This window comes from Lagopus leucura, unplaced genomic scaffold (genome assembly GCF_019238085.1).
Source record: "Lagopus leucura isolate 7727_CA_CO unplaced genomic scaffold, USGS_WTPT01 236-2_obj-0_obj, whole genome shotgun sequence".
In the NCBI taxonomy this organism is placed as follows: domain Eukaryota; kingdom Metazoa; phylum Chordata; class Aves; order Galliformes; family Phasianidae; genus Lagopus; species Lagopus leucura.
The window spans coordinates 2162-23875 of record NW_024967109.1 but is presented as its reverse complement, the minus strand read 5'-3'; the positions used below and the strand labels follow the sequence as shown (position 1 = coordinate 23875).

Genomic DNA, 21714 nt, shown 5'->3' with positions numbered 1-21714 from the left:
AACCCTGAGACCCTGTGTCTGGGCCACAGTTGGATGGAGCAGCTCATCCCATGGCAGCATCACAGTGCCTTGATGCAGAGAGGCATGGGATGGCACAGCTCCCAGGAGCCAAAGCAAAGCTTTGTCTGTTTGCAGTTGCAGACAGGTGATTAGAAGATGAGCAGCAGCATGCTGGCGTGCTGGGAGCAAGAGAAAAGCCTTTACTTGATGGTCGTTGAGCTGCATCCCATGGCACAGCCCTGCAGTGCCCACAGTGCCTGCTGAGAGCATTGGATCCACTCCCTGCCGCTGGGGAGCCGTCCCCATCACGGACACAATGCTCATCTGGGACAAGAGATCTGATGCCGTGTTGCCATCTGGGTGAGATTTGGGATCCTATATCTGTGTTCTGTGGCCACACCAAGGGACATGGACCAAAGCTGTGGCTGCACACCCAGCCCTGCCCTGCAGAGACGTTGCTCCTGGGATGCTCCTGCAGCGAGAAGCCTCAGCAGAGGCTGTGCAGAGGGATGGGAGGGTTCAATGAGACTCTTCAGCCACTTTTTTTTTTTTTGCTTTTTAACTTGCTGAATACTTTACTGCTTCGGTTACTGTGCAAAGAAAGTAAAAATAACACTTTGCAAAATGTGGTAGAAAACCAAGTGTGAGAACACGCACCTCTGCCGTGCACTGAGTTTCCACAGCACCGCTTGCAGCGACCTCACAGCCCCCATCGCTACACCCAGCATTGCTCTGTGCTGCAGTTCAGCTATGTGTGGTCCTGCAGGAGATGGTGCAAGGCTGCACTGGGAGGGAGGGGGGTTCGATCTCAGCGGAAAACGTGACAGGGAATGTGGCCTGGTGCCATTCTGCACAACTCCTTTTATATACTGGTATGTGAAGCACTGGAGCTTTGTTGCAAGCAGCTCTGAACCCCCCCTGAGCAGCCCCCAGCCTTTAGATCCTGCATGGGGAGCACAGCTGGGGCTGCTCCTGAGCAATGGCTGGGCTGCAAGGGGGGAATGTGTTGCTTTGCATTGTCCCAGTGCCCCTCGACATCCATTTCCAGACGGACACATCTTCCCACGTGCTGCTTCCCCTGCTCTTTGTCTTGTCTGCACGGATACTGAATAATTCAGGGATGGAACCGGAGATCCTTTGAAGTGCCTGGCACAGGAGAGCCCTCTAGGAACTGCCAGAATAGAAATGCAAGACACATCTGAGCTCCATTTCTTTCTGCTTCTTTTTTTTTTTTTTTGATGAAAAGCATCTTATTGACAAACCCACGGTGCGTTTTCTGCATTTTCACAGCATGGTCATACACGGTTCATTTTTCTGTTTCTTGGATTCGTACCCATCAATTAAAAACAGATTTAATGCTCTGTGGATCACGTTTATCCAAAGGGTTCCATCTGTGTGGCACCAAATCTGTCCCAGCCCTCTGCTGCCGGATGGGGCTGTGCACAATGTAGTGGCACCGAGGCATCGCCACCTCCATCGCCCTCTCTCCACTGCCCCATCACAGCTCCAGAAATGCCCCCGGGGATAATTTTAGGCCATGAATCACCCTGTGATGTTGCCGACACCTTCGTGCTCACAGAAAGCCGTTGGCGGGGCAAAAAAGGGGAAGGAAGGCACTGCGGGGCCACAGGGGAGGGGCTCTCAGGAAAGGATGGAGGCGAAAGGAGCGGGGCTCGGGGGACTCTGCCTTGCTGTGCTCTGTGTGGGTGTTGGTGAGTGAGACTGGGGGTCGGGGGCTGCTCCAAAACCCAGGGTGAGGTGGGAAGAGGAAGAGGAGGAAGTGGGAGAAGAGTGGGTGGTGTGGTGTGAAGGCAGCAGGTGTGACGCCCGGCACGCAGAGCGACGCTGCAAAGCCAGGCTGCAGGAAGCCAAACTGCGAGCTCAGTCTTTGCTTTGATCGCTGTCCTCAGCCCTTTGCACATCTCTGGGGCTCTCTGCATGCTCCCATGCTGTCCTGGCCCTATTGCACACCAGAGTGCAGCCATCCCCACTAACAGCTTTCCTGCCTCCAGTGGCTGCGTCACCGTGAGCGCATGGCCACGATGTCCCCACTGCTGCAATGTGTCACTGGGCACGCTCAGCCTGCTGGGAAACATCCTGCACACCCCGGCCAGAGGTGTAAAGCCTTGCGGTACAACCACTCTCACACTTTCCCTGCCAGCACAATGCTGGTGGCTCCAAAAATCCCCCGGTGTCATTTCCCCACTATGCACAGCCCCCACTGCAGTGCCGCTCTCATTAGCGCCTTCTTCGTTAGCGAGCAGTTGGGAGATTTGAACCGCTCTCACCGTGAGCTCCTGACATTTGAAAGTGCAGTGTTGGTGTTGCTGAGGCTATTCAGCCCTAATGTGAATTAATGAACTTTGTTCTTAGCACTCGCCCTCAAGGGAGAAGATCAGGGGGACAACAACATCACCCAGCACAGTGATATCTCGGAGGCTATGGGAGCTCCCACCACAGCCACCAGGGATGTGAGTGGGATGACAACGAGACCAGTGGGCTTCCCCAGCCCCTCTGATGCTGGGAACCTCACCACCATCACTGTGCCACAGCAAGCAGATGCCCCAGGGAACCAAACCCGTGAGTCTCATGAAGAAGAGACATGGCTCGGGGATGCACCACTGCCCTGGAGGGTCCTGCAGGCCCCAGAGACACTGGTGCTCTGTTTTGGGCAAGGAGCCCTCAGCTCTTGTCTCTTCCCATAGGAAATGAATCGGGCTTCCCCATCAGGTATTGGTCCCCCATCATTTTTGTGGTCTTTGCTCTGCTCGTGCTCTTCTTCACCTACCGCAGGACCAAAGGCGACGGTGAGTTGCTGTGCTGGGGTACCAGCACCACCCAGCCTCCACAGGAAAGGGTGTTGGCAACCTCAGAGCACCCAAGAGCAACACAGAAACGCTGCAAAGCATCGCCTCCCCTTGCACGGCTCAGTTCTGCTCAGTTTGGCACCTTTTGGGCCACCCTGGGCCAGCTTCGGTCTCAACACAGAGCCAAGCAAACCCCAAACTTTTCCCAGCTCATCTCAGAAGGAGCTGCCTGGTTTTTCAGTTCTTTTTCAGCCTCCTTATTGTAACATGTGTCTGCCCTCTCCCACAGGGTCACAAGAGCCAACCACCTCCATCAGTGACTTTTCAGGTGAGATTTTTCAGCTGCTTTCTTGCTGGACCATCCTTTATTCACTCCTACTGCTTGAATTCACCTCCACTCATTGCATTGCAGACGAAGCCGCCCCAGAAAACGACACAGCTTTGATTGCTCCTCCTGCCCAGGTGGGGCTGCTCCCCAGCTGCTCTTCCTGATCCCCCCCCCCCCCTCTTCCCAGTACTTGCTTTGGACAAGCTGCATTCTGTGCCTCAGCTTCCCCTATGCAGTGCGCAGGGATGAGGATGCTCAGCACTTTGTGCTGTTGTCCCTCTCTTGCAGAAGAGATCAGACAACCTTCTGCCCCAGGAGCAGAGCAAGATCACCTCCTGCCAGCCAGCCCCCCCCTCAGAACAGCCTTCCCAGGTATTTCACCCCATCCCTGATGCCATCAGCCCAGAGCTTCGGGGCACAACCTTGGGTGCACCCAAAGCATTGTGCACGGGGGGTTTCAGATGCTCTCAAAGTGTTCTAGGGCTTGTGTCCCACTCAGCACCTCCTTTTGCTTCTCTGCAGCCCACCACTGTAGGCAGTTCCCTCTGCTCTGGGGTTCCTGTTGATGACTGAAGGTGAAGCAGGGGAACCAGAAGCTTTTGGACACCCTGAAGGAGCACGAGGCCACTCCAGAGGGAACAAACTGTGCCAACACACCTGGGCAGAAGACAGATGGATGCTAGAGGATGTGAGCATCACACACCACCTTGGTCCAGCCGAAGGATGCTCCAATGCACGGCCACCTCCCTGCAAAATGAGGACCTGTGTGGGACACGTGTACATTTACTGCACCCAAGGATAGGTCACAGTGGAACCAATAAAGCAGCCTTTTGCCCCAGAAACCCTGGATTTTCTGCACCCTGTGCATCAAGCTGTCGTTTACTCCCACGTGGCCCAGCACACAGGAGGAGTGGGGGCAGCTAAGGACTTACACACAGAGAAAAGGAGTATGGTTGGAAATGCTGGTGCTAAATTACTCATCTGGGGGAGAAATCATGCAGCCCCGTCTGCCTCTTACTCTGCTCCCTCCAGGCACAGCAAAGTGCAACATGCAGGCCCCCAGGGTGATGCTGGTGGGGGCTGAGAGTGGGGACTCAAAAAGCACTGGAAAAAACAGCAAAGGGACCACCAGCATCCCCCCCCAGTGACACAGGTGGAGGTGCAGGTGGGTGCTGAGCTGTGGGTGTTGTGCACATCTGCTGCTTGCGTGCAGCAGGGTTTGCAGGCTGTGGGGTGGGAAACACACAGGTCCCAAAGGCTTTGGGTATTTCTTCAGCCCTCTGCTTGTGCTCTGTTCACCCCGAGTCCTTGGCCCTAGAAAAGCTCAAAATCCCCGTCATCATCTCCAAATCGTTGGTCACATAATCCTCAAAATTTGGCTCCATAAAACTCCAAACCCACAGCTCCATAAAGCAAAAGACTGGTCCCATAAACTGCAAGCCCACAGCTCCATAAATCCCAGTTACATCCCCCAGAAACCCTGACCTTGGCACCATAAATCCCCAACCATTGGCCACGCAAACCCCAAATCCTCGCTAACCCCATCCCCAAACGTTTGGTCCCATAAATCCCCAATCATGGCCTCATCAAACCCAACATTTCGTCTATACAACCCCCAAACCCACAGCTCCACGAGCCACCAACTCTCGCCTCCATCAACACCAAATCCTTGCCTCCATAAACACCAAGAGCACGGCCCCATAAACCCAAACACTTGGTTCCATTGACCTCAAACCCTTGGCCGTGTCAGCCTTAGACCCTGGGCTCCACAAACCCTAAATCCTTTCTCCCACACACTCCAAACATCAGCCCCACAAACCCATGTCCCACAGCTCGCAGGGCAGGATGCCATCCCTCCCCATCGTGCTCTCTAGAGGTCACATATGGCACTGCAGATGTCAGGTGGGAGAGGGGAAAGGGGGGAATGGGGGGGGGGAGGGGGAAGACAAAGCCAAAAAATATCCAATGGATTTATTAAAAAAAACACACAAAAAAAAACCAAAAAAAAAAAGGATCATTTTAGTTCTTCTATTTAAAAAACAAAATAAAACAATAATAATAACAAAAAAAAAAAAAATAATCAACAAAAACACCATCCGACTTCCTAACACTGCAAACTGTAAAAAAAAAAAACGAGCTTTTTTTCTTTTTTTTTTTTTTATATATTAAAAAAACAATTTTACAATTCTGTTTTTTTGGGGTTTTTTTTTTGTTTTTGTTTCTGTTTTTTTTTTCTTTCTCCCTCTACACACATGCACAAGGTCTCGGCTCCGCGGGGATTTAAGAACAACAAAAAGAAAGTTTATTCCTCTTTAAATTCCAAGAGTGGAACACCGGGCGGCCCCCCCCCGTCCCCCCAAACCTTCCCAAGGCCTCCAGATCTGCTTTTGCTCACTGAATTCTTTTTCCTTTTCTTTTTTTTTTTTTGCAGTAAAACAACCCCAAATTGGGCTCCTGGCGGCACCAACCCCAAAGGGCTGCGTGTGTAAACGGGACTGGAAGCTGCACAGGGCTGAGCGGAGTCACAAAGCCACAGAAAGTCTGGAAAATAGAAGAGATTTCCAGAAAAATCCCTGGGAATTTGGGACAGTCCCCCCCCCCTTCCCACACACACGCTACAACCCACCCATTTTGTGCTGGGAAAGCCCTCGAAATCCACTTGGATCTGCTTTCTGCTACTGGTGCTTACTGGGAAGCCCCCAGCCCCTCGGATAGGGGGGGATGTTGTGTGTCACAGTGATGAGGTTTGGTAGCTCTCAGGGCCAAAGAAGCCCAAACCTGGCTCGGGGTGACCCCCAGCATGAAAAATGGATAAATACAGGAAACCCCCATGAGGTATTGGCAGCCCTCACACAGCTGAGGGAAGGCAGAAGCTGTGGTGCAGCCCTGAGCATTGGGGTCCCCCTGCCCCGCACCCCTGGGGGTCACCTCATCACCACCTCCATGGGACAGGAGCCGAGGAGCCCACAGAGCACAGTCCCCATGAAGAAGCCCTTTGGGGCCAGCACCAAGGCCTGGGGGTAACTTTGGGCTTGTCCCACTGCAAGCCATGGGGTGCTGCACCCCAAATCCCACAGCCCTTCACCGGCCCTGTTGGTGGTGATGATGGACGGGTGGACTCCATGATGTTCTCCAATCTCAGTGATTCTGTGGTTCTGGCAGCCAGCACACGTTGGAATGGGGGTAACGGCCCTATGTGAGGGGTGTGCTGGGAGCCGGAGGTGGGCTGGGGTACCCACAGCGCTGGGATGTTTCTCAGCTTCATCGTCAGACCTCCTGCTTCTGTGAGGAGCTCCATGCCCAAAGCAGTGGGGAGCTGAGGGTCTCCCGTGGCAGCAGCACCGTGCCTGTGGGGTCTGCCCTGGCCATGGGGCAGAGAGATGGTTCCATAGCAGCCTCAGATCACAGGGGTTTGCAAAACACTCCCGAAGTGTCGTTATTACCAACCAGCCCAGACACAGGTGGTGCTTTAAGACCGGAGACACAGCGGTCGCAGCAGAAGAGGAAGACGCAGGAGATGCTTCAGACCTGGCCACGAGCGAGGCTGCTGGTGCAGAGAACTCAGCCAAAGGTCAGCCCTTGGGGGGATGGCACTGAGATGCTGCTCGTCTGGCTGTGACACTGTGCTGTGCTGGCAGTGCCTCCTGGGGATGGCTGCGAGGAGCTGGGTGTGGGAGCGTGGGGATGGGCACCGAGCGGCCTCGTGCCAGGGATGGGGCTTGGTGCTCAGGGACCTGCACGACCCAGGCCACCCTGGAGCCCCTGCAGCGCTCTGTGTGCTCACACGGAGGTCTCAGACTGCAGCCTCATGACGAACTTGTGCGACTTGGGGTCCACAAACTCCTCCGAGAGCTTGAAAAAAGGGATCTTCTTGGCGCTGATCACCAGGCTGAAGTCGTGGCGCTTCAGCACGAAAACCACCCCGTCCTTCAGACCGTTGGTCACTGGCTCCTCGCTGACCAGCGTCCACTGCTTGGCCAGCCAGCGGTCCTTGTGGTACTGGATAGTGGGCCCGGCGCTCAGGTACCGCTCCAGGAACGCCTGCAGGAGGACAGACGTGTGAACATCACCTTCACACTGCTCACATTTCTATTTATTTGCAGCCCCGAGCTGCCCAGCAGGTCCTGCAGGAAAAGCCTCCCAGCAGCTGGGAACCTGCCCCATCCATCCCTCCCTTGCTGTCACACCCACTTTTCCAGCTGCACAGCACAGCACTGCTCTCCCACCCCTCACCCTGATGAGAGATGCTCTCACGTGGCTGGGCAAACCCACCCCAGGATCCCCCAGCCCACTCCACACACCTTGGGTGTCATGTCGTGGGTGATGCAGAACTCAAGGTGCTGCAGGATGCTCTCCATGGTGTGGTAGGGCTGCTGCTTGGTGGTGCGCAGGTACTTCTGCATGGCCCGTGCCATGGAGGCGAAAATGGCCTGGGCTGCCTCCCGTGGGTCCATGATCTCCCGTGGATTCTTCTGGTCCTCGTCCTGCAGCCGCTTGATGTGGGTGAAAGCCTCTTCCACTGCCACCACCAGCCTGTCGAGAAACACTCATGCTGTCCCCCTTGGAGACCTCCAAAAGCCACTTGGATGTGGCCCCGTCCCCAGGAGCCTGGAGGAGCCACCTGGCACCTCACCACCCCGCAGCCCAGACTTGAACTCCAGCATCAACCCCAAAAGCACTTCACCCCAGCACCACCACCCTGCTCCAACTCCCAGCCCAGCACCTTTGGGGAGACTCAAATCTGCTCCCTCCATCCCAGCTCCCTGCGGCGGGGAGATCCTGGGACGGTTCTTTAGAGCCCCCCATAGCCCACTCCCCACTGACGTCCCCATACCTGGCGCGGCGTTTCCGCACCCTGCGCTCATGCTCTGCCTCCTCATAGTAGTACTCATTATGGCTGTTGTCACGCCGGCGGGCAGCCGCAGCGATGACGGCCCGGGACTGCCCCGTGGAGTTGTTGGTGGTATTTTCTGCAGGAAAAGGGGTGAGATGTTCCCCTTCCCAGTGCTGCCAGCACAGCCCCATCCCATGGACGCGCCCGACGTGCTCCTGCTTGCAGCAGGGCGGTACTGCTGCGGCTTGGAAACCGGCACCCAGCTTGCCCGCGACAAATGCATGCAAATCCGGAGAGACCGGCTGGGAGCTCAGCATGGGATGGAGCCTGCGGGGGGTGAGGGGGGGGGAAACACTGGGACAGGAAGAGGGGGAACAAGAGGAGAAGTCAAGGGAACGGGAGCTCACCCTCGCCGAGGGAATAGACTTTAAACCCGGACATTTTCTTGGACAGGACGGATTTTGGCAGGTTGAGGAGGGCAGGATTGTAGACTGGGAAATCGTGGTAATAGTTCTCCAGGATCCAGATGGCTGCTCGTTGGATGCTGCAGGGAGACACAGCGGGCTCAGGGCACAGAGAGCAGGTTAGCACACGGGGACAGGACAGGAGGGAGGAACAGAGCTGGCACTCCAAACACAGATCTCACTGCAGGGGACACCCGGGCACTCACAGCTCCTCTGGTCAGGGATTGCAGGAGCGCAGCAGGATGCAGCATGCACACATCCAGCTGCACGTGCATGAACATACACGCAAAACACGCACGAATGCAGATGTGCACACAAAACGCACACGTAAAGATGCACACACACATGGGAGTGCACAAGCACCCGCACAGCCTGAACCCACCCAACCACCGGTGCCGCTCCCCAACCCCGCACCTGAGGTGCCCGACGTTGTAGAAGCGGCTGGCCCCGTCGGTGGAGCGCACGGCCTTGAGCGTGAACTGGGGCTGGAGCTGGCGCAGCTCGAGCAACACCACGGCCAGGTAGTGCACGAAGAGCAACGCGTCCACCAGCGAGACAGCGTACTGCACGATGCCCTGGTAATTGCGGTCCCGCGAGTCCAGGATGCGCACGCCGTAGAAGAGCCAGTAGGAGACGACCAGGAGGAAGACGAGCACCATGAGCAGCGCACGGAAGACGAAGACGCGCGGGAAAAAGGCCTTGGGGCGGCGAAAGAAGAGCGCCCAGCTGCCCAGCAGGAGGATGAGGAGTTTGAAGGCCACCGAGATGAAAAGCCCCTCGCAGGGTGTCCCACAGGGCTCCAGCTCCTCCCGCCACAGCAGCTGGGGCAGCAGCATGAAGGCAAGAGGGGTGAGGAAGGCGAGCAGAGCCAACGCCCCGGCCAGCGCGACGCCCAAGTGCCGTGAGCAGTCCAGGTGCGCGCTGTCCTCCATGTCCTTGGTGATGCGTGTGATGTCATCGTGTGAGATGCTGTGCTCCGACGTCCCCGTCACCACCGTGGTGGTCTCACCCCAGTTGTCATCCTGGGGAGGGGAGAGGGTTACAAAACGTGAGGCTGCAGCACCGCGGGATCCCAACGCAGCCCGGTGTCCCCCCCCCCCCACCCCCCAAACTCAGACCTCCAAGCCTGGCGTGCTGGCCGGAGCCATCACCCCCATTGAGCAGCCGAGGGACAGCGCTGCAGGCAGCGCCCTGCAGGAAATCCCCGTCGGAGGCTCCGTGCTGCGCTCCACCTCTCCGCCCCACACACGCGACGCGGCCGAGAGCGGCTCTGCAAGTGGAAGGCATTCTGTTTCCAGGCAAATCCCCTCATTAGCAGGGCCAGAGCCAACATGCCCAGCCCCGTCCTAACGCAGCCGCTGCCTCCTCCTCCGTGCAGCTCCAGCACCAGGCAGAATGAGATCGGTGGTGATCGGCGCTGGCAGGCAAACGCCGGCTCCCCATGAGTGCATTTTGGGGTATGCATCTCTCCCCGGAGAATGCAGCAGTTTGCTGAGATCTTAAGCCTCTTTTCCTCATTGGTATGTTGGTTTTTTTTGTTGGTCTGCTGCTTTCTTCAGATACATTTACTGCAAAACCTCCGTGCAAAAGATCCAGCAGCTGGCACATCCCTTCCCAAACACAGTGAGGCAGTCCTGCAGCTCAGCTGCCCCGGGTCCATTCATTTCTTTTTTATTTCCACTGAAGTCACACAGGTGTGGATATGAGCTTCATTCCCTTCCCAGTTAGCACACAAAGCTTCAGCAAAGGGAAAAGACGTCACCACACAGCCATAGGAAACACCACTCTGACACACCGAGGGTCTGTCTGTCCGTCCATCCTCTTGTTCTGCTCTGGCATAACCAAAGCTGGAGGTTCTATTGTGTAAGATGAAATTGTGATTTTCGTCCTGGAATTTCCACATGCTGGAGGCTTCGTTCCATACTGGAGCAGCAGAATCACCCCCAGCAGGGGCTCTCTGGAGGGGTGGGGAGCGAAAAGGATGGAGGAGCTGGCACATAGCTTGGACCCCTCCAAGCACCCTTTGTGTCCATGCAGAGCATCGCTTCTCAGGGTCAGTGCTGCACAACTTGGGCTGGAGCAGCCCTCTGGAGGCTGCAGGTCTCGCACCACCAGCACAGAGTTCACCCAGCTGCACAAACCCGCTCGTCTGTTTGATCCTCCCAAAGCTGGAGCTGGGGTTATTAAAGCTTGGCAGGGCCAGGCGGCGTCGCCCTGCAGGCGCTGAGCAAAGAGCCGGAGTGGATCCGGAGTGAGCTGATTCCAAAGGCGCCAACCCCAAGGGAGATGATCCCAAAGGCATCAATCCCAAGGGAACCGATTCTGAAGGCGTCCATCCCAAAGAAACCACTCCCAAAGGCACCAATCCCAAGAGAGCTGATTCCAGGGGAACCGATCCTGAAGGTGCTGATCCCAAGGAAACCCATCCCAAGGGAGCTGATCCCAAAGGTACCAATCCCAAGGGAACTGATTCTGAAGGCACTGATCCCATAGAAACCACTCCCAAAGGCACCAATCCCAAGAGAGCTGATCCAAAAGGCATTTTCTACCCTGGGCAGCGGGAGGGCAGCTCATGCAGCAGCCCCATCTCCTTCCACATGCCCCCCTGCCCTGACACCCACAATTCACACCCCCCTCACCCCATCCTCACCCTCTCATCCCCCCGGGTCGATTCATTGTCCAGCAGAGGCTCTCCTGGTGCTTGGATGGTCACTGACTTGTCCCCACGGCTCCCATCCCGGCTCTTGGAGCGGTGCCGATCCCTTCGGTCCCTGCAAGGCATAGGGGGGTGGGGGGGGTGAGCAGGGTGGGTGCACGTCCAGGTTGGAGACCGAGGACCCCCCAAGCACACACCAGTCCTCACCTGTGCTTGCGGGAGCTACGGGAGTGCCCGGATTTATAGGAGTAGCCCGAGTACTGCGACTCATTGTCCATGCTGTCGGCACGCCGGGGTTTGTGCCGCTCCACGCCGGGGGGCTTGGCTTTGCCTGACCCCGGGATGGCCACGGCCTCCTTCAGAGGGGGCTTCTTCAGGCCAAGGGGCACCTTCAGGAAGTCGACCGTCACCTTGAGGGACTCTATTTTGAATGCTGGGCTGGGCTGTGCTCGGAGAAATGGGAACGGCCGCCTGCAGGGGGAGGAAACACGGGCTCAGGGCACTGCCACGGCCCCCACACCCACACCATGGGACTCCTGGTGTTTTGCTGCCCGTAAGCATCCCCATGGCTGCGATAGGGCCAGCACCTGCCTGCAGTCCCTATGAAACAGGAGCTCAGCAGGCAAAGGATGGAGAAATTTGGGGCTTTTTGGGGCATCTTGCATTTTAGACCCAAGCTGGTTCCAGGACTGCCACCTCGTACCGTGAGCTTTGAACCGAGCTCTTTCAGGTGATTTACACTTTAATGAATATCACAATCGTTGTTTTAATTTTGCCAAGAGAGTGCCTGGGGTGGGAGCCAACTTTAAAAAGAAAGAAAAAAAAAAGAAAAGAAAAAAGAGCCTGGCGCAGGCTCCAGCCCCACTCACAGTCTGGGGCTCTGCCCAAACAAGTTCCCAACACGGAGCTGCCATCTCACACTGATCAGTGCAGCCCCATGGACACAGTGAGGCTGGGGGCTCTGGGCACAAGGATGGGACCCCAGCCTCAAACTGCAGCTGTGTGCATTGGAAATGCCCATACACACATAAGTGTGGATGCATGCGGTGTGCCCACCTATGCCTGCGTTGGGCTGTATCTCTGCTGAACTGGGAAAACAATGCATGGCTCAGGGGCTGGAGTGCTGCTCGTGCCCCATCTGCTGCAAGAGAGGGACTCAGATTGAGGGGTGGCCACAGTGATACCCCTGGGGGATATCCAGACCCACCAGGGAGGTGGCAGCCCCCTGCTTGCCTCTTCTAGATCCCTGATGACCATCAGCACCCTGACTCCCCACTCAGCCCCCCCCTCCCCACCCCAGTGCACACCAGAGCCGCCTGTGTTTGGGTGGGTAGGTTACCAGGGAAATGCTATTTGGACCAAATAAAACCCAAATGTCTTTTGGCCTCGGAGAGGGAGAGATGGGGTCGAGGAGGGGAAAAAGAAGCAAAGGGGAGTGGGGTGGGGGGGGGGGGATGGACAAGGACCCCCTTTTGTCCCAGATGCTGGATGCTCGCACATTTATCACTATGGAAACAAAAGCCCCCCCATGCCGGTTGTCTAGGAGATGGCAGCGGGGCTGGGAGCTCGTCCCGGCGTCCCCAGCGAGCGATGGGGGAAGGGGCAGGGAGAAAGGGACCCCCCCCCGGCCCCCCGGGGCGCCCCCCCCCCCCCCCTTTCTTCTGGGCTTTGTTGGGAGGCCGGGATCGGGTTTCTGGCAGGAACAATGCTTGGCGCAGGGGGCCATGGCTGGGCTTTTCCCCAACCCTATTCATTAGCGCCATTAAGGAGCTGGACACCGTGGGCTGGAGGAGCCACGGGGCTTGGGGACAGCTTGGGGACAGAGCAGGACTCACCAGCCGAGCTGCAGACGGGTGCTGTCCCCGTCTGAGTGGTCACCGGGGCGCGCGGGGCATCGTCAGCATGCAGAGGGGACGGCATCCAGCTGGCGAGCAATGGGGCATGGGCACTGCTCACACGTCGGGCTCCAAGCTGAGGGGAAAAAGGAAAGGGGAGTCAGGAGGGAAGGAGGATTCCTGCCCCACCACGTCCCCTCCTGTGGATCTTCACCGTGAGCATCCTAAGCAGGTCACCTCCCCGGCCACCTGCAAAGGACAGGCTCACCTCGGGGGACCGAGCCCAGCAGCCTCACAGCACAGCTCACCGTGCTGTGCATCGTGCACTGTCCCCTCCCTGCTATCACCCACCCTGCTACCCTCCCTCCCACCCCCACTCAGGGAAGAACAAAGCCCCTCCTGCATCACCCATGGGTCCCGGCTCCATTCAGACCCGATCCTTCCTTGAGCCAGTATCAGGACAGGGATTTATTATTATTATTATTGCTGTTCAAAAAGAAAAGTTCACCTGGCGGGGGGGGGGGGGGGGGGGGGGAAAGCCGGTTCGACAGCACAGGTGGAGGAGCTGGAAATGGTTTCCTTGGCTCTGCCCTCCCCTGCGCCAGCAAAGCAGTGCCGAGGGCTGGGAGCCACAGCCAGACACAGGCAAATGAGGAGGAAAACTCACTTTTCTAATAGCGAGGTGATTAACTATTAGAACAAACTCCCCAGGGGAGGAGAGGCTTTGCCATCTCTTGACATCTTCAAGTCCAGACTGGATGGCGTTTGGGATGCGGCTGCAGTGCATCATGGCTTCAAAGTGCCAAGAGCTTGGATGGGGCTGAGGGCCCCCAGCACATGGGGGCAGAAGGAGCTGCCATCTCCCCACCCCTGAGCCCATACATCTCCAACACCAACGATCCCTTGTATTCAAATGACCCCAAAAGATCCAAGTGCTTCTGTATGGGAAAGCTCTCTGATTTCAAACAGCTCCGGGGAAAAGCCCAACAAGCAAACCTGCTCTTCCTCTCCCCAGCAAGGCAGAGCAAAACGACGTTATGGGGCACTCTCTGCCCATCCCATTCACCACTGGGACTGTAAGCATCAAGGAGACCATGAATGTGCAAGAGACAGAGATGGCATTTGCTGGAGGGACAAAGCATTGCTGTTTCCCACCAGAACAGCTGAGCAGAAGCAGCAGCAGGGAACACCTGCAAACCATGGAGGGGTGAGCATTTCCCTCCTCAATGCAGTAAAGCAATAGGGAAACTGGGTCAAGCAGCATCACACTGGGGGCCTGGGGTCCTGGATTCCAGCGTAGAGCTCAACTGCTGCTGCAAGCCCAGAGGGCTGCCAGAGAAAACTGAGGCACAAGCAGGAAACCTTATGGGACACTCAGCCATGCTTCACATAGTGACTTTTAGGCTGGCCTTGGCAAGGCTGATCCAGGAAACAGCACAATGAGCATCCCTCTGTGGGGTACCAGGTGGGCACAGGCTGTGGCTCCAGCACAGCCCCCAAAACAGACCCAATGCAGCCTCCAAACCTACAGCTCCCCACAGCCTGGGAGCCAGGGCAACTCCTGCCCCGGTGCTGGCTCTGCCAAGCCCTGCACCCAGCACATCTGCTCGCTCCACTGCATCACCACGCCTTGCTGCCTTCGCTCAATAGGCACTGGTCCCTGGGCAGCCACTGCCTTGGCTTTTTACAATGACAGTCACCACTGCCCCCCTGCACCCCACAATCAACGGGGACAGGAACAGAGCAGCGGCTGTGGGTGCATCCCTGGGATGCAGGAGGCTGCCAGACACCCACAGGTGATACACAATGCAGAAAGCTCCGTGGGTGCTCTGCAAGGAAGTGGAGATGGAGAGGACCAGGCAGGAGCCGTGACCACTTGGCACAGCATCTCCCCACTATGGCACAAACACAGAGCCCTCTCCCCACCTGGCACCTCCTCGTCACGTCTCCTCCTGCTGCCTGGAGCCCCATACTGGGAAGCAGCCCTTGCAAAGGGGTTGCTCTGCTCTGTCGGATGCCGAATGCCCCGAGGTGCCACCATCACGCTCCCACAGAGGACTCTGCAAACTTCCACGTGGGAAGAGATCCGTGGGCCAGCAGCTTCAGTGGGACGCACAGACAGCCCATGGGAAGACCAAGCAGCTTAATCCAATTCCCCCATGGGGTCCCATTCTGCTCTCAAATTGCTCAGCGTCAGCTTGGATGCAGAAGGTTTAATATCCTTTCCCAACTGCCAGCTTTAATTACGATCACGCGGGATTGTTACAATATCCACAGGAACGTCCTGTGAGCACCCGAGGATTCCCACTGTGCTGCAACAGACAAAGCACAGCCATCCCCCTGCTGCAGCTCCACTTCGGAGCACCCGCTGCCTCCATGCAGGTAGGAAGGGCCGTGCCAGGTGCAGAACCAGAAAATGCACCAAAAGCAAGGGATTTGCATGAGGGCTCGCTGCAAAGAGAAAACCATTTGCATTGCAAAACGTGACAGCTCCCATGAGCCTAACTCAGCTGCACCTTTCCCTGCCCTGCAAAGCGCTCTGCTTGCTGCTGCATTGCTCCAAATGGGACAGCACTGTGGTGCTCAGCCCAGCGCAGGGCATGCAGCTCCCAGGGCATCACCATGTGCTGCTCCTGCTCCATGCGCACCCATGGAGTGACAGCCGTGTGGTCACATCAGTCCCAGACGTCCATGAGGTGCTGGGGCAGAGCAGGGCTGTGTGCTGTCCCACACCGTAGTTTTGGGGCGTTGCTTCTCCAAAAGCATCGTGGGGAGCTCCGATGCACCACAGCGATGCCACAAAGCACAGTTCCTACCCCAAAGCAACGCTCGCTGGATAAACAACAGCGCTTGGAGATGTGTTCTAGCTCTGTTTAATCCATTCCAGGTGCCTGATGCTAAATCCTGCAGGGCTGCGACGGGCAGACGGCGGTGTCCATGGCTCCAAGCTGGAAAGGCAGCACAGGACTGGGGGTGGCAGAGATGTGGTTTGGTCTCGCAGTGACTCCAGCCCCATTCCATCACCTTGTGACAGCTCCATGTGGGGCAGCCAGGTGAGGAGAGCCATGCCTTTGCTGCTCCAGGGCCTTGCCCAACATCCCGGCCAAACAATAAAGCCATAAAGCATCCATTGGCCACACCGGCCCTCAGGAACAGAGCTGAGATCTCAGATGTGCTCAGACCGAAGACCTGGAGCTGCTTCAGCTGTGCTTGATGCTGGGAGATGAGCTCTCACCTTCCCCCATGTCCCCTCCAGCCCCATTGTCTGCGATCAGATCCAAACGAGACACCGCATCGCATCACCCAAACAGCTAAAGCAATCCTGGCGGAGGAGTGAGCACCAGCAATGCCCTTCCTGGGGTAACCCTTCCCAGCAGGGACTCCCCCGAGACAGGACAGCTTTCCTCCAACACTGCCAGCTGCGAAGCATTCCCAAAGCACCACATATCCCAGGAACGTGTGGGTACCACAAACACAGAGCCATCCCAAAGACCCCAAACCCTGCAGGGATGATGGGCGCTGCTGATGGAACAGCAGGAGGGGTCTGGGCTGCCCCATATTCCACAGTGCCAGGAGCCACGGGCACACAGCATCCCAGGCAGCTCCCACGGAGCCCTCTGCCATGCCCCCCGCCCCCCCCCCCCCCGGCCCGACTCAGCACTCCCCCAGCACAAAGGCAACACCGGGTTGTGTGCAGATCGCATCGCGCTGGGGCTGCCCCCGAGCCCGGCTCGGTCCCAACACAATCCCAACCGCTGTGATTAAGTAACAGCCGTCCCCAGGGGCCCCGTGAAGATAATATTTAATTCTTCTCTCTTGTTATTATTTTTCTCCCCAAGCCTCCGCCTCGGTGATTACAACACGGCCTGGCGGGGGGGGTGTGGAGGGTTCAGCTCCTTGCTCCCGGAGATCGCAGCTCCACACGGGACACGGAGCTCACAGCATCGGGACAGACCGAGCCCGGCCCGAACGGGGCTGTCCCAGCAGGTGAGCGGTACCGGGCAGCCCCTACCTCACCGCTCCCCTCCCTATCCCGACCCCAGCCCCGTGCCCACCCCCGTGCCCCGCTTTGCTCAGAGGAAACACAAAGAGCTCAGGCACGGAGGGTTGAGATCCGCAATCACTGCACGGCAAAACCCAACGCCGGTCCGGCTGGGCCCGAGCATCCCCCGCGCTGCCCCCCGCGTCCCCTCCCGCCCCGCAGCGCTTCCCCCCGCCGGGCCGCGGCCCACGGAAGTCTCCGTATCCCCCACCCCCCAACCCTCCAGCGCACCGCTGAGCCCCGGCCCCGCCGCCCCCACCCGGCCCCCGCCCCACGCTCCGCACTCACCGCGCCCCGCACCTTTGTGCGCGTCCCCCCCGCACCGAGAGCCGCGGGATCCCGAGGCTGCGGCGGAGGAGGCGGAGGAGGAAGGAGGAGGAGAAGGAGGAGAAGAAGGCGGAGGAAGCCCCAGATCCCGGCGGAGCGGTCCCGCAGCTCCGCACTCTCCGGCCCCACCGCGCCCCGGGCCGGCAGCTCCCGCCCCGCCGGCGGCCCCGCACCGCCCCGCAGCCCCCGCCCGCGCCGACGCTGTTCCCGGCCGCTCCCCCCCCCCCATAATGCGCACCGCCCATTGTCTCCGCGCGGCGCTCCCGGCGCCCCTCCGGGGCTCAGCACGACGGGGGGGGTCATTGTCTGATGCGGCCCCGGGGCTCCCAACCCCGGCTCCGAGGGGACGGCGCGGCGGGGGGGGGGGGGGGGATCCGCCCCCCCCCAGGGGGTGTTGCTCGCAATGGGTGTGGGCATGGGGAGGCCCCGGCGCCGCTCCCCACCCCCGGGGGCTCCCATCCGCCCCAGCGGAGACCTTGGATGAGCAGAGTTCCTTTACACAGGGACAAGATTTTTGTCCGTTGGGAGGCGACCTGGAGGGGTCTTGGGTTGTGCTTCCCACTCCCAGCTTTTCTGCCCCAGCTCTGGGTGCTTTTGGGGCTGGAGCGTGAACAAATAGCTTTGCGTGGCCTCCCTATGAAAGCTGCTTGCAGCACGGTGACCAGGGCTGCCCGGCTCAGTCCATGTCCATCATAACCAGAGCAGAGCATCCTAGCTGAAGGCGCTGGTGCAGGGCCCAGCTCTGAGCTGAGCGAGAGCACCTGGAAGCCCCAGGAACGAGGAGGTTACTCAGCTGAACTCCGCAGGGAACGGATAAGGCTACAGGGGGAAGCACGTAGAGGCAAACCCCACCCTCTGGGAGAAGGAATGCAGGCAACCAACGAGGAAAGAGCAGGCTGAGCCCTGCAGAGCCCTCACGCCAGGATTTGGGGTCCCCAGGGGGGCAACGAGGAACAAGCACTCGGAACAAGCACTCAGCAGCAGCTCCGCCCCCCCAACCCCAAGAAACGAGGTAGGAAAGCAGCAAGCTCTGCTCCCCCCACCTATTGGTGCATCGGGGGTGCCCCAAATCCTCTATTCGCTGAAAGTGCGCCCCCCTCCTCCCCCCCCAAAATGGGCTGGGTACACTCCCGCAGAGCCTCCTGCAAACCCACGTCCTACTGGAGGACAATTGCCAGGCTCTGAGCTTAAAGTGGGGGGTGAGCAAAGGGAGGACCCCCCCAAAAAAAAGAAATGCATACAGCGAGGATACCACGGTGGGGGGCACGCCCGCTGCCTGGAACAGCCACCCTGGGAGCGCGGCCCTTTATATCAATGGGAAACTGGGATGGGAGGGGGCCGGGCCGCCCCCCCCACGCCGCCCAATGGAGAGCCGCGCTGCCCTCCCGGTGCACACCATTGGCGAGATTTAAATGGCTTGTTTGGCCTTAAAGGGGAGGGAAGAGGCGTTAGGAGATGAGTTTAGGGATTTTTTTTTTCTTTTTTCTTTTTTCTACCCGGATGCTGTGCTGGTTATAAGCTGGAGGCCCTCATGGTCACCCGCCCCCCCCCCCCCCCCCCCTTCTCCATGCCACTATGATAGAGGCGTTGGGCAGGTGGTGCCTGGCAGCGTTTCTTCCCCGCAACCCTCCAGAGCACATGGCTGGGAGCAGGGAGGAGGATGGAAAGGGCAGCTGGGGGATCCTTCAGCCGCACCGTTTGTCCCTCCTTCCATCTCTCATCCAGGAGAAACCAGCCCTGCGTTTTGTTTTTTACCTTTGGGTGACACAGTGCCCGTCCTCTGGGGTTGCTGGGGATAATTCTGTCTGTATTGTATAATAGCGATGCTGCATCCAGCAGCAGTCCTGGAGATGGATCCCAGCTCGTTCGGGTCCTGGCTCAGAGCTGGGGAAAGGGGGGAGGGGGGGGTCACTGTCACCCTTATACGTGGCTCAGTGGCTGGATTGGGGCTTTAGGGCTTGCTATGGGATGGGTGCCTCACTGTTCTCCCCTCCCTTCCCCCTGCAGCCAGCTGCCCCGAGCTGTCCTCCGGCTCCAGGAGTGATTAATGGGCCCTGGGAGCTCATTCCTGGCCAGCTGGGGGTGCAGGAGCCTCCTTGCCATCTGGGAAGGGCTGCATTGTTCCACCTGGTGATTTACAGGGTCTGTCCCCTCTCTTACATCCCACATCAGGCAGGTTATGGCACTGGGGCTCAGCAGTGTAGCACACACCTCTTGGGGACAGTGGCATCCCCAGCATCAGCTCTGTGATGTCTCATCCTGGAAATCTCCTCCAAAGAACCTTTATTCCTCACCTCATGTTACAGGGAGGGCCCCCTGAAACCCCTCTCTTTGCCACCACCCCAAAGGCTGCACCCCAGCAGGTTTGGCCCCAGGACCCTACCTGTGTCACAGCTGCATTTGTTTGCTCCCTGGGGACAAGGAGAGGACCCCAAGCAAACAGCTCAGGAAGTCTGGGAGTCCTGGAAAGCAGCATCCTGGATCAGAAGCATCCACACCACCTTCCCCCCATCCCACAGCACTGATGTTTGTCTGCAAGCCCCTGGGGCAGCACAGTCCGGATTGCCCTCCTGACTGCAGCCCCATAGCTGCAACTAAACCTGGGGACACCCGGTGCTGAGCAGCTGTGCACCCCCTCCTCTGGATCCCTGATCTGCGCCGATGTCATCATCATCATCGCTCACCTCTGCTCATGTCATCATCTCTCATCTCTGCCAATGTTATCACCGCACCGGTGCGAGGCCCCAGATGGCTTTCCCTGCTCTGAAAGAAAGGGGTTCTGCTCTCTGTTCATCCCAGCATCATCCCTTCAGGTCCAGCATTGCCCCTCTGCGGACCCCGAGAGCACTGCTGGCTGCTGTGAGTGCTGGGGCAGCTTTGGGAACATCCCCCAGGATGGACCCCCCCCTCCCCTTCTCACCACCCAGCCTGGGGTGCCAGCAGCCGGCGTCAGCCTATAGGACCCTGTCATGGGGACCCAGCAGATGGCACTGCCGCCTCATGTAGAGGAGATGGGGATGCAGCTGCTGCCTGTGGTGACATCCCTGGGGTCAAGGCCACCTGCTGGGGGCACGCCAGGCCCTGGCAGGCTGCGACGAAGGGATTGCTTCCCCCTTCCCAAAGTGGGTTGTGCCCTCCTGCACCGCTTCTCTTGGGGGACAGAGAGCAGCAGGGAGGTGGTTTCATACAAGTCCCCTTTTTGGCACGTTTGGGGCTATTTTGCATGGTTCCTTTTCAAATTGTTGGGTGAAGGCTTCCCTGTGCAAACATCTACCTGCGCACTCAGTATCACCTGGAGAATACGAAGGGATGGATACGTGCATGGAGAGAGCAGGAAGCAGCAGTGGGAGCAGAGACAGAGCAGGGAAGCACCCAGGGAGCAGAGACCCCGAGCACAAAGAGCGGATGAGGGACCCGGTCTGTCTGAGGCGACAGTGAGGCCGGGAGGAGAGTGAATGAGCATGAAGTGCTGCCATTGTGCGTGGCACAATGAGGACCATATGTCAGGGCCAGGGCTGGCAGCCGGGGACAACGGAGGTCTGGGAGCCACACATGGGCTCGAGCTCCCCTTACTTCATCCCCACCTCCATGCTGGTGGGGAGGGATGGGATGGGGATGTGTCCGGTGAGTGGGGCAGGTTGGGAGTGCTGGGGGCACCTCCGATCTCCATCAGCTGCCATCGCCCCCGGCTCCCCCTCTTTCCCTGCCTCCTTCCCCTGCTCCCTCCCCATCTTTATTATTTCCCCTTTGACGCATCTCCGTTGAGCCGAGCGGCTGCCGAGGCCAATTGATTATATGAAGAAATTTGGAGCAAGTCGACGAACAGCTGCAGCCTGCCCCCCGGGGGATGCTCGGGAGCAGCGCAGACAAAGGAGCCGCAAACTTGCTTCCCCACATCACACGGGGTGGGCTGAGGGAGCAGGAGGGCATCAGGGGCTCGTGGGGACAGGGCAGGGGACGTGGAGAGGGAACAGAGGGGCGCAGGGAAGTGATGTTGGCTATGGAGCTGAGGTTCTGCTGATCGCTCAGGGAGAGCGAAGGTGGCTCAGTTGGGGATGCTGGTGCTTGGAGCAGATGTCCCCATCTCTCTTCTGACACTGGGGGGGATGCTCATCACATTGCCACCACCGCCTCCAGAACCCCGCGGCTGCTGGGAGGAGGTGGTCAGAAAGAAAGTTAAAAGGAAAGAAGAAGGGAAGCGGGCACTCCGAGTTCAGGATCTCTTTTGCTGGCAGTTTAATTCATTTCCCCCTCCCCGACTTCCTTGTGAACTCATAAATAGTAAATCCTCACACAGTCCGAACAGCTGAGATGAACACACGCTGGGGCACACGGGGTTGGGTTGGGCTGCTTTCCACCGTGGTCGTTTCTGTTTGTTTGTTTGCTTCCTAAAGATTCCTTTCCGAAAAGTGCACAACACA

The 21714-nt window shown here is 58.3% G+C and overlaps 1 protein-coding gene across 1 annotated transcript; it reads right to left on the bottom strand.

Annotated features, from left to right (window-relative positions):
• Nucleotides 1–5497: 5497 nt before the first annotated feature.
• On the bottom strand, nucleotides 5498–13073 carry VANGL2 (VANGL planar cell polarity protein 2). Its single transcript, XM_042893648.1, has 8 exons — nucleotides 12925–13073; nucleotides 11297–11560; nucleotides 11084–11204; nucleotides 8848–9455; nucleotides 8377–8513; nucleotides 7970–8105; nucleotides 7437–7668; nucleotides 5498–7176 (listed from the first exon to the last, which is right to left on the bottom strand). Exons 2-8 carry the CDS (start codon nucleotides 11365–11367, stop codon nucleotides 6916–6918), a joined length of 1566 nt encoding a protein of 521 aa, XP_042749582.1. The 5' UTR covers nucleotides 11368–11560; nucleotides 12925–13073; the 3' UTR covers nucleotides 5498–6915.
• Nucleotides 13074–21714: the final 8641 nt, after the last annotated feature.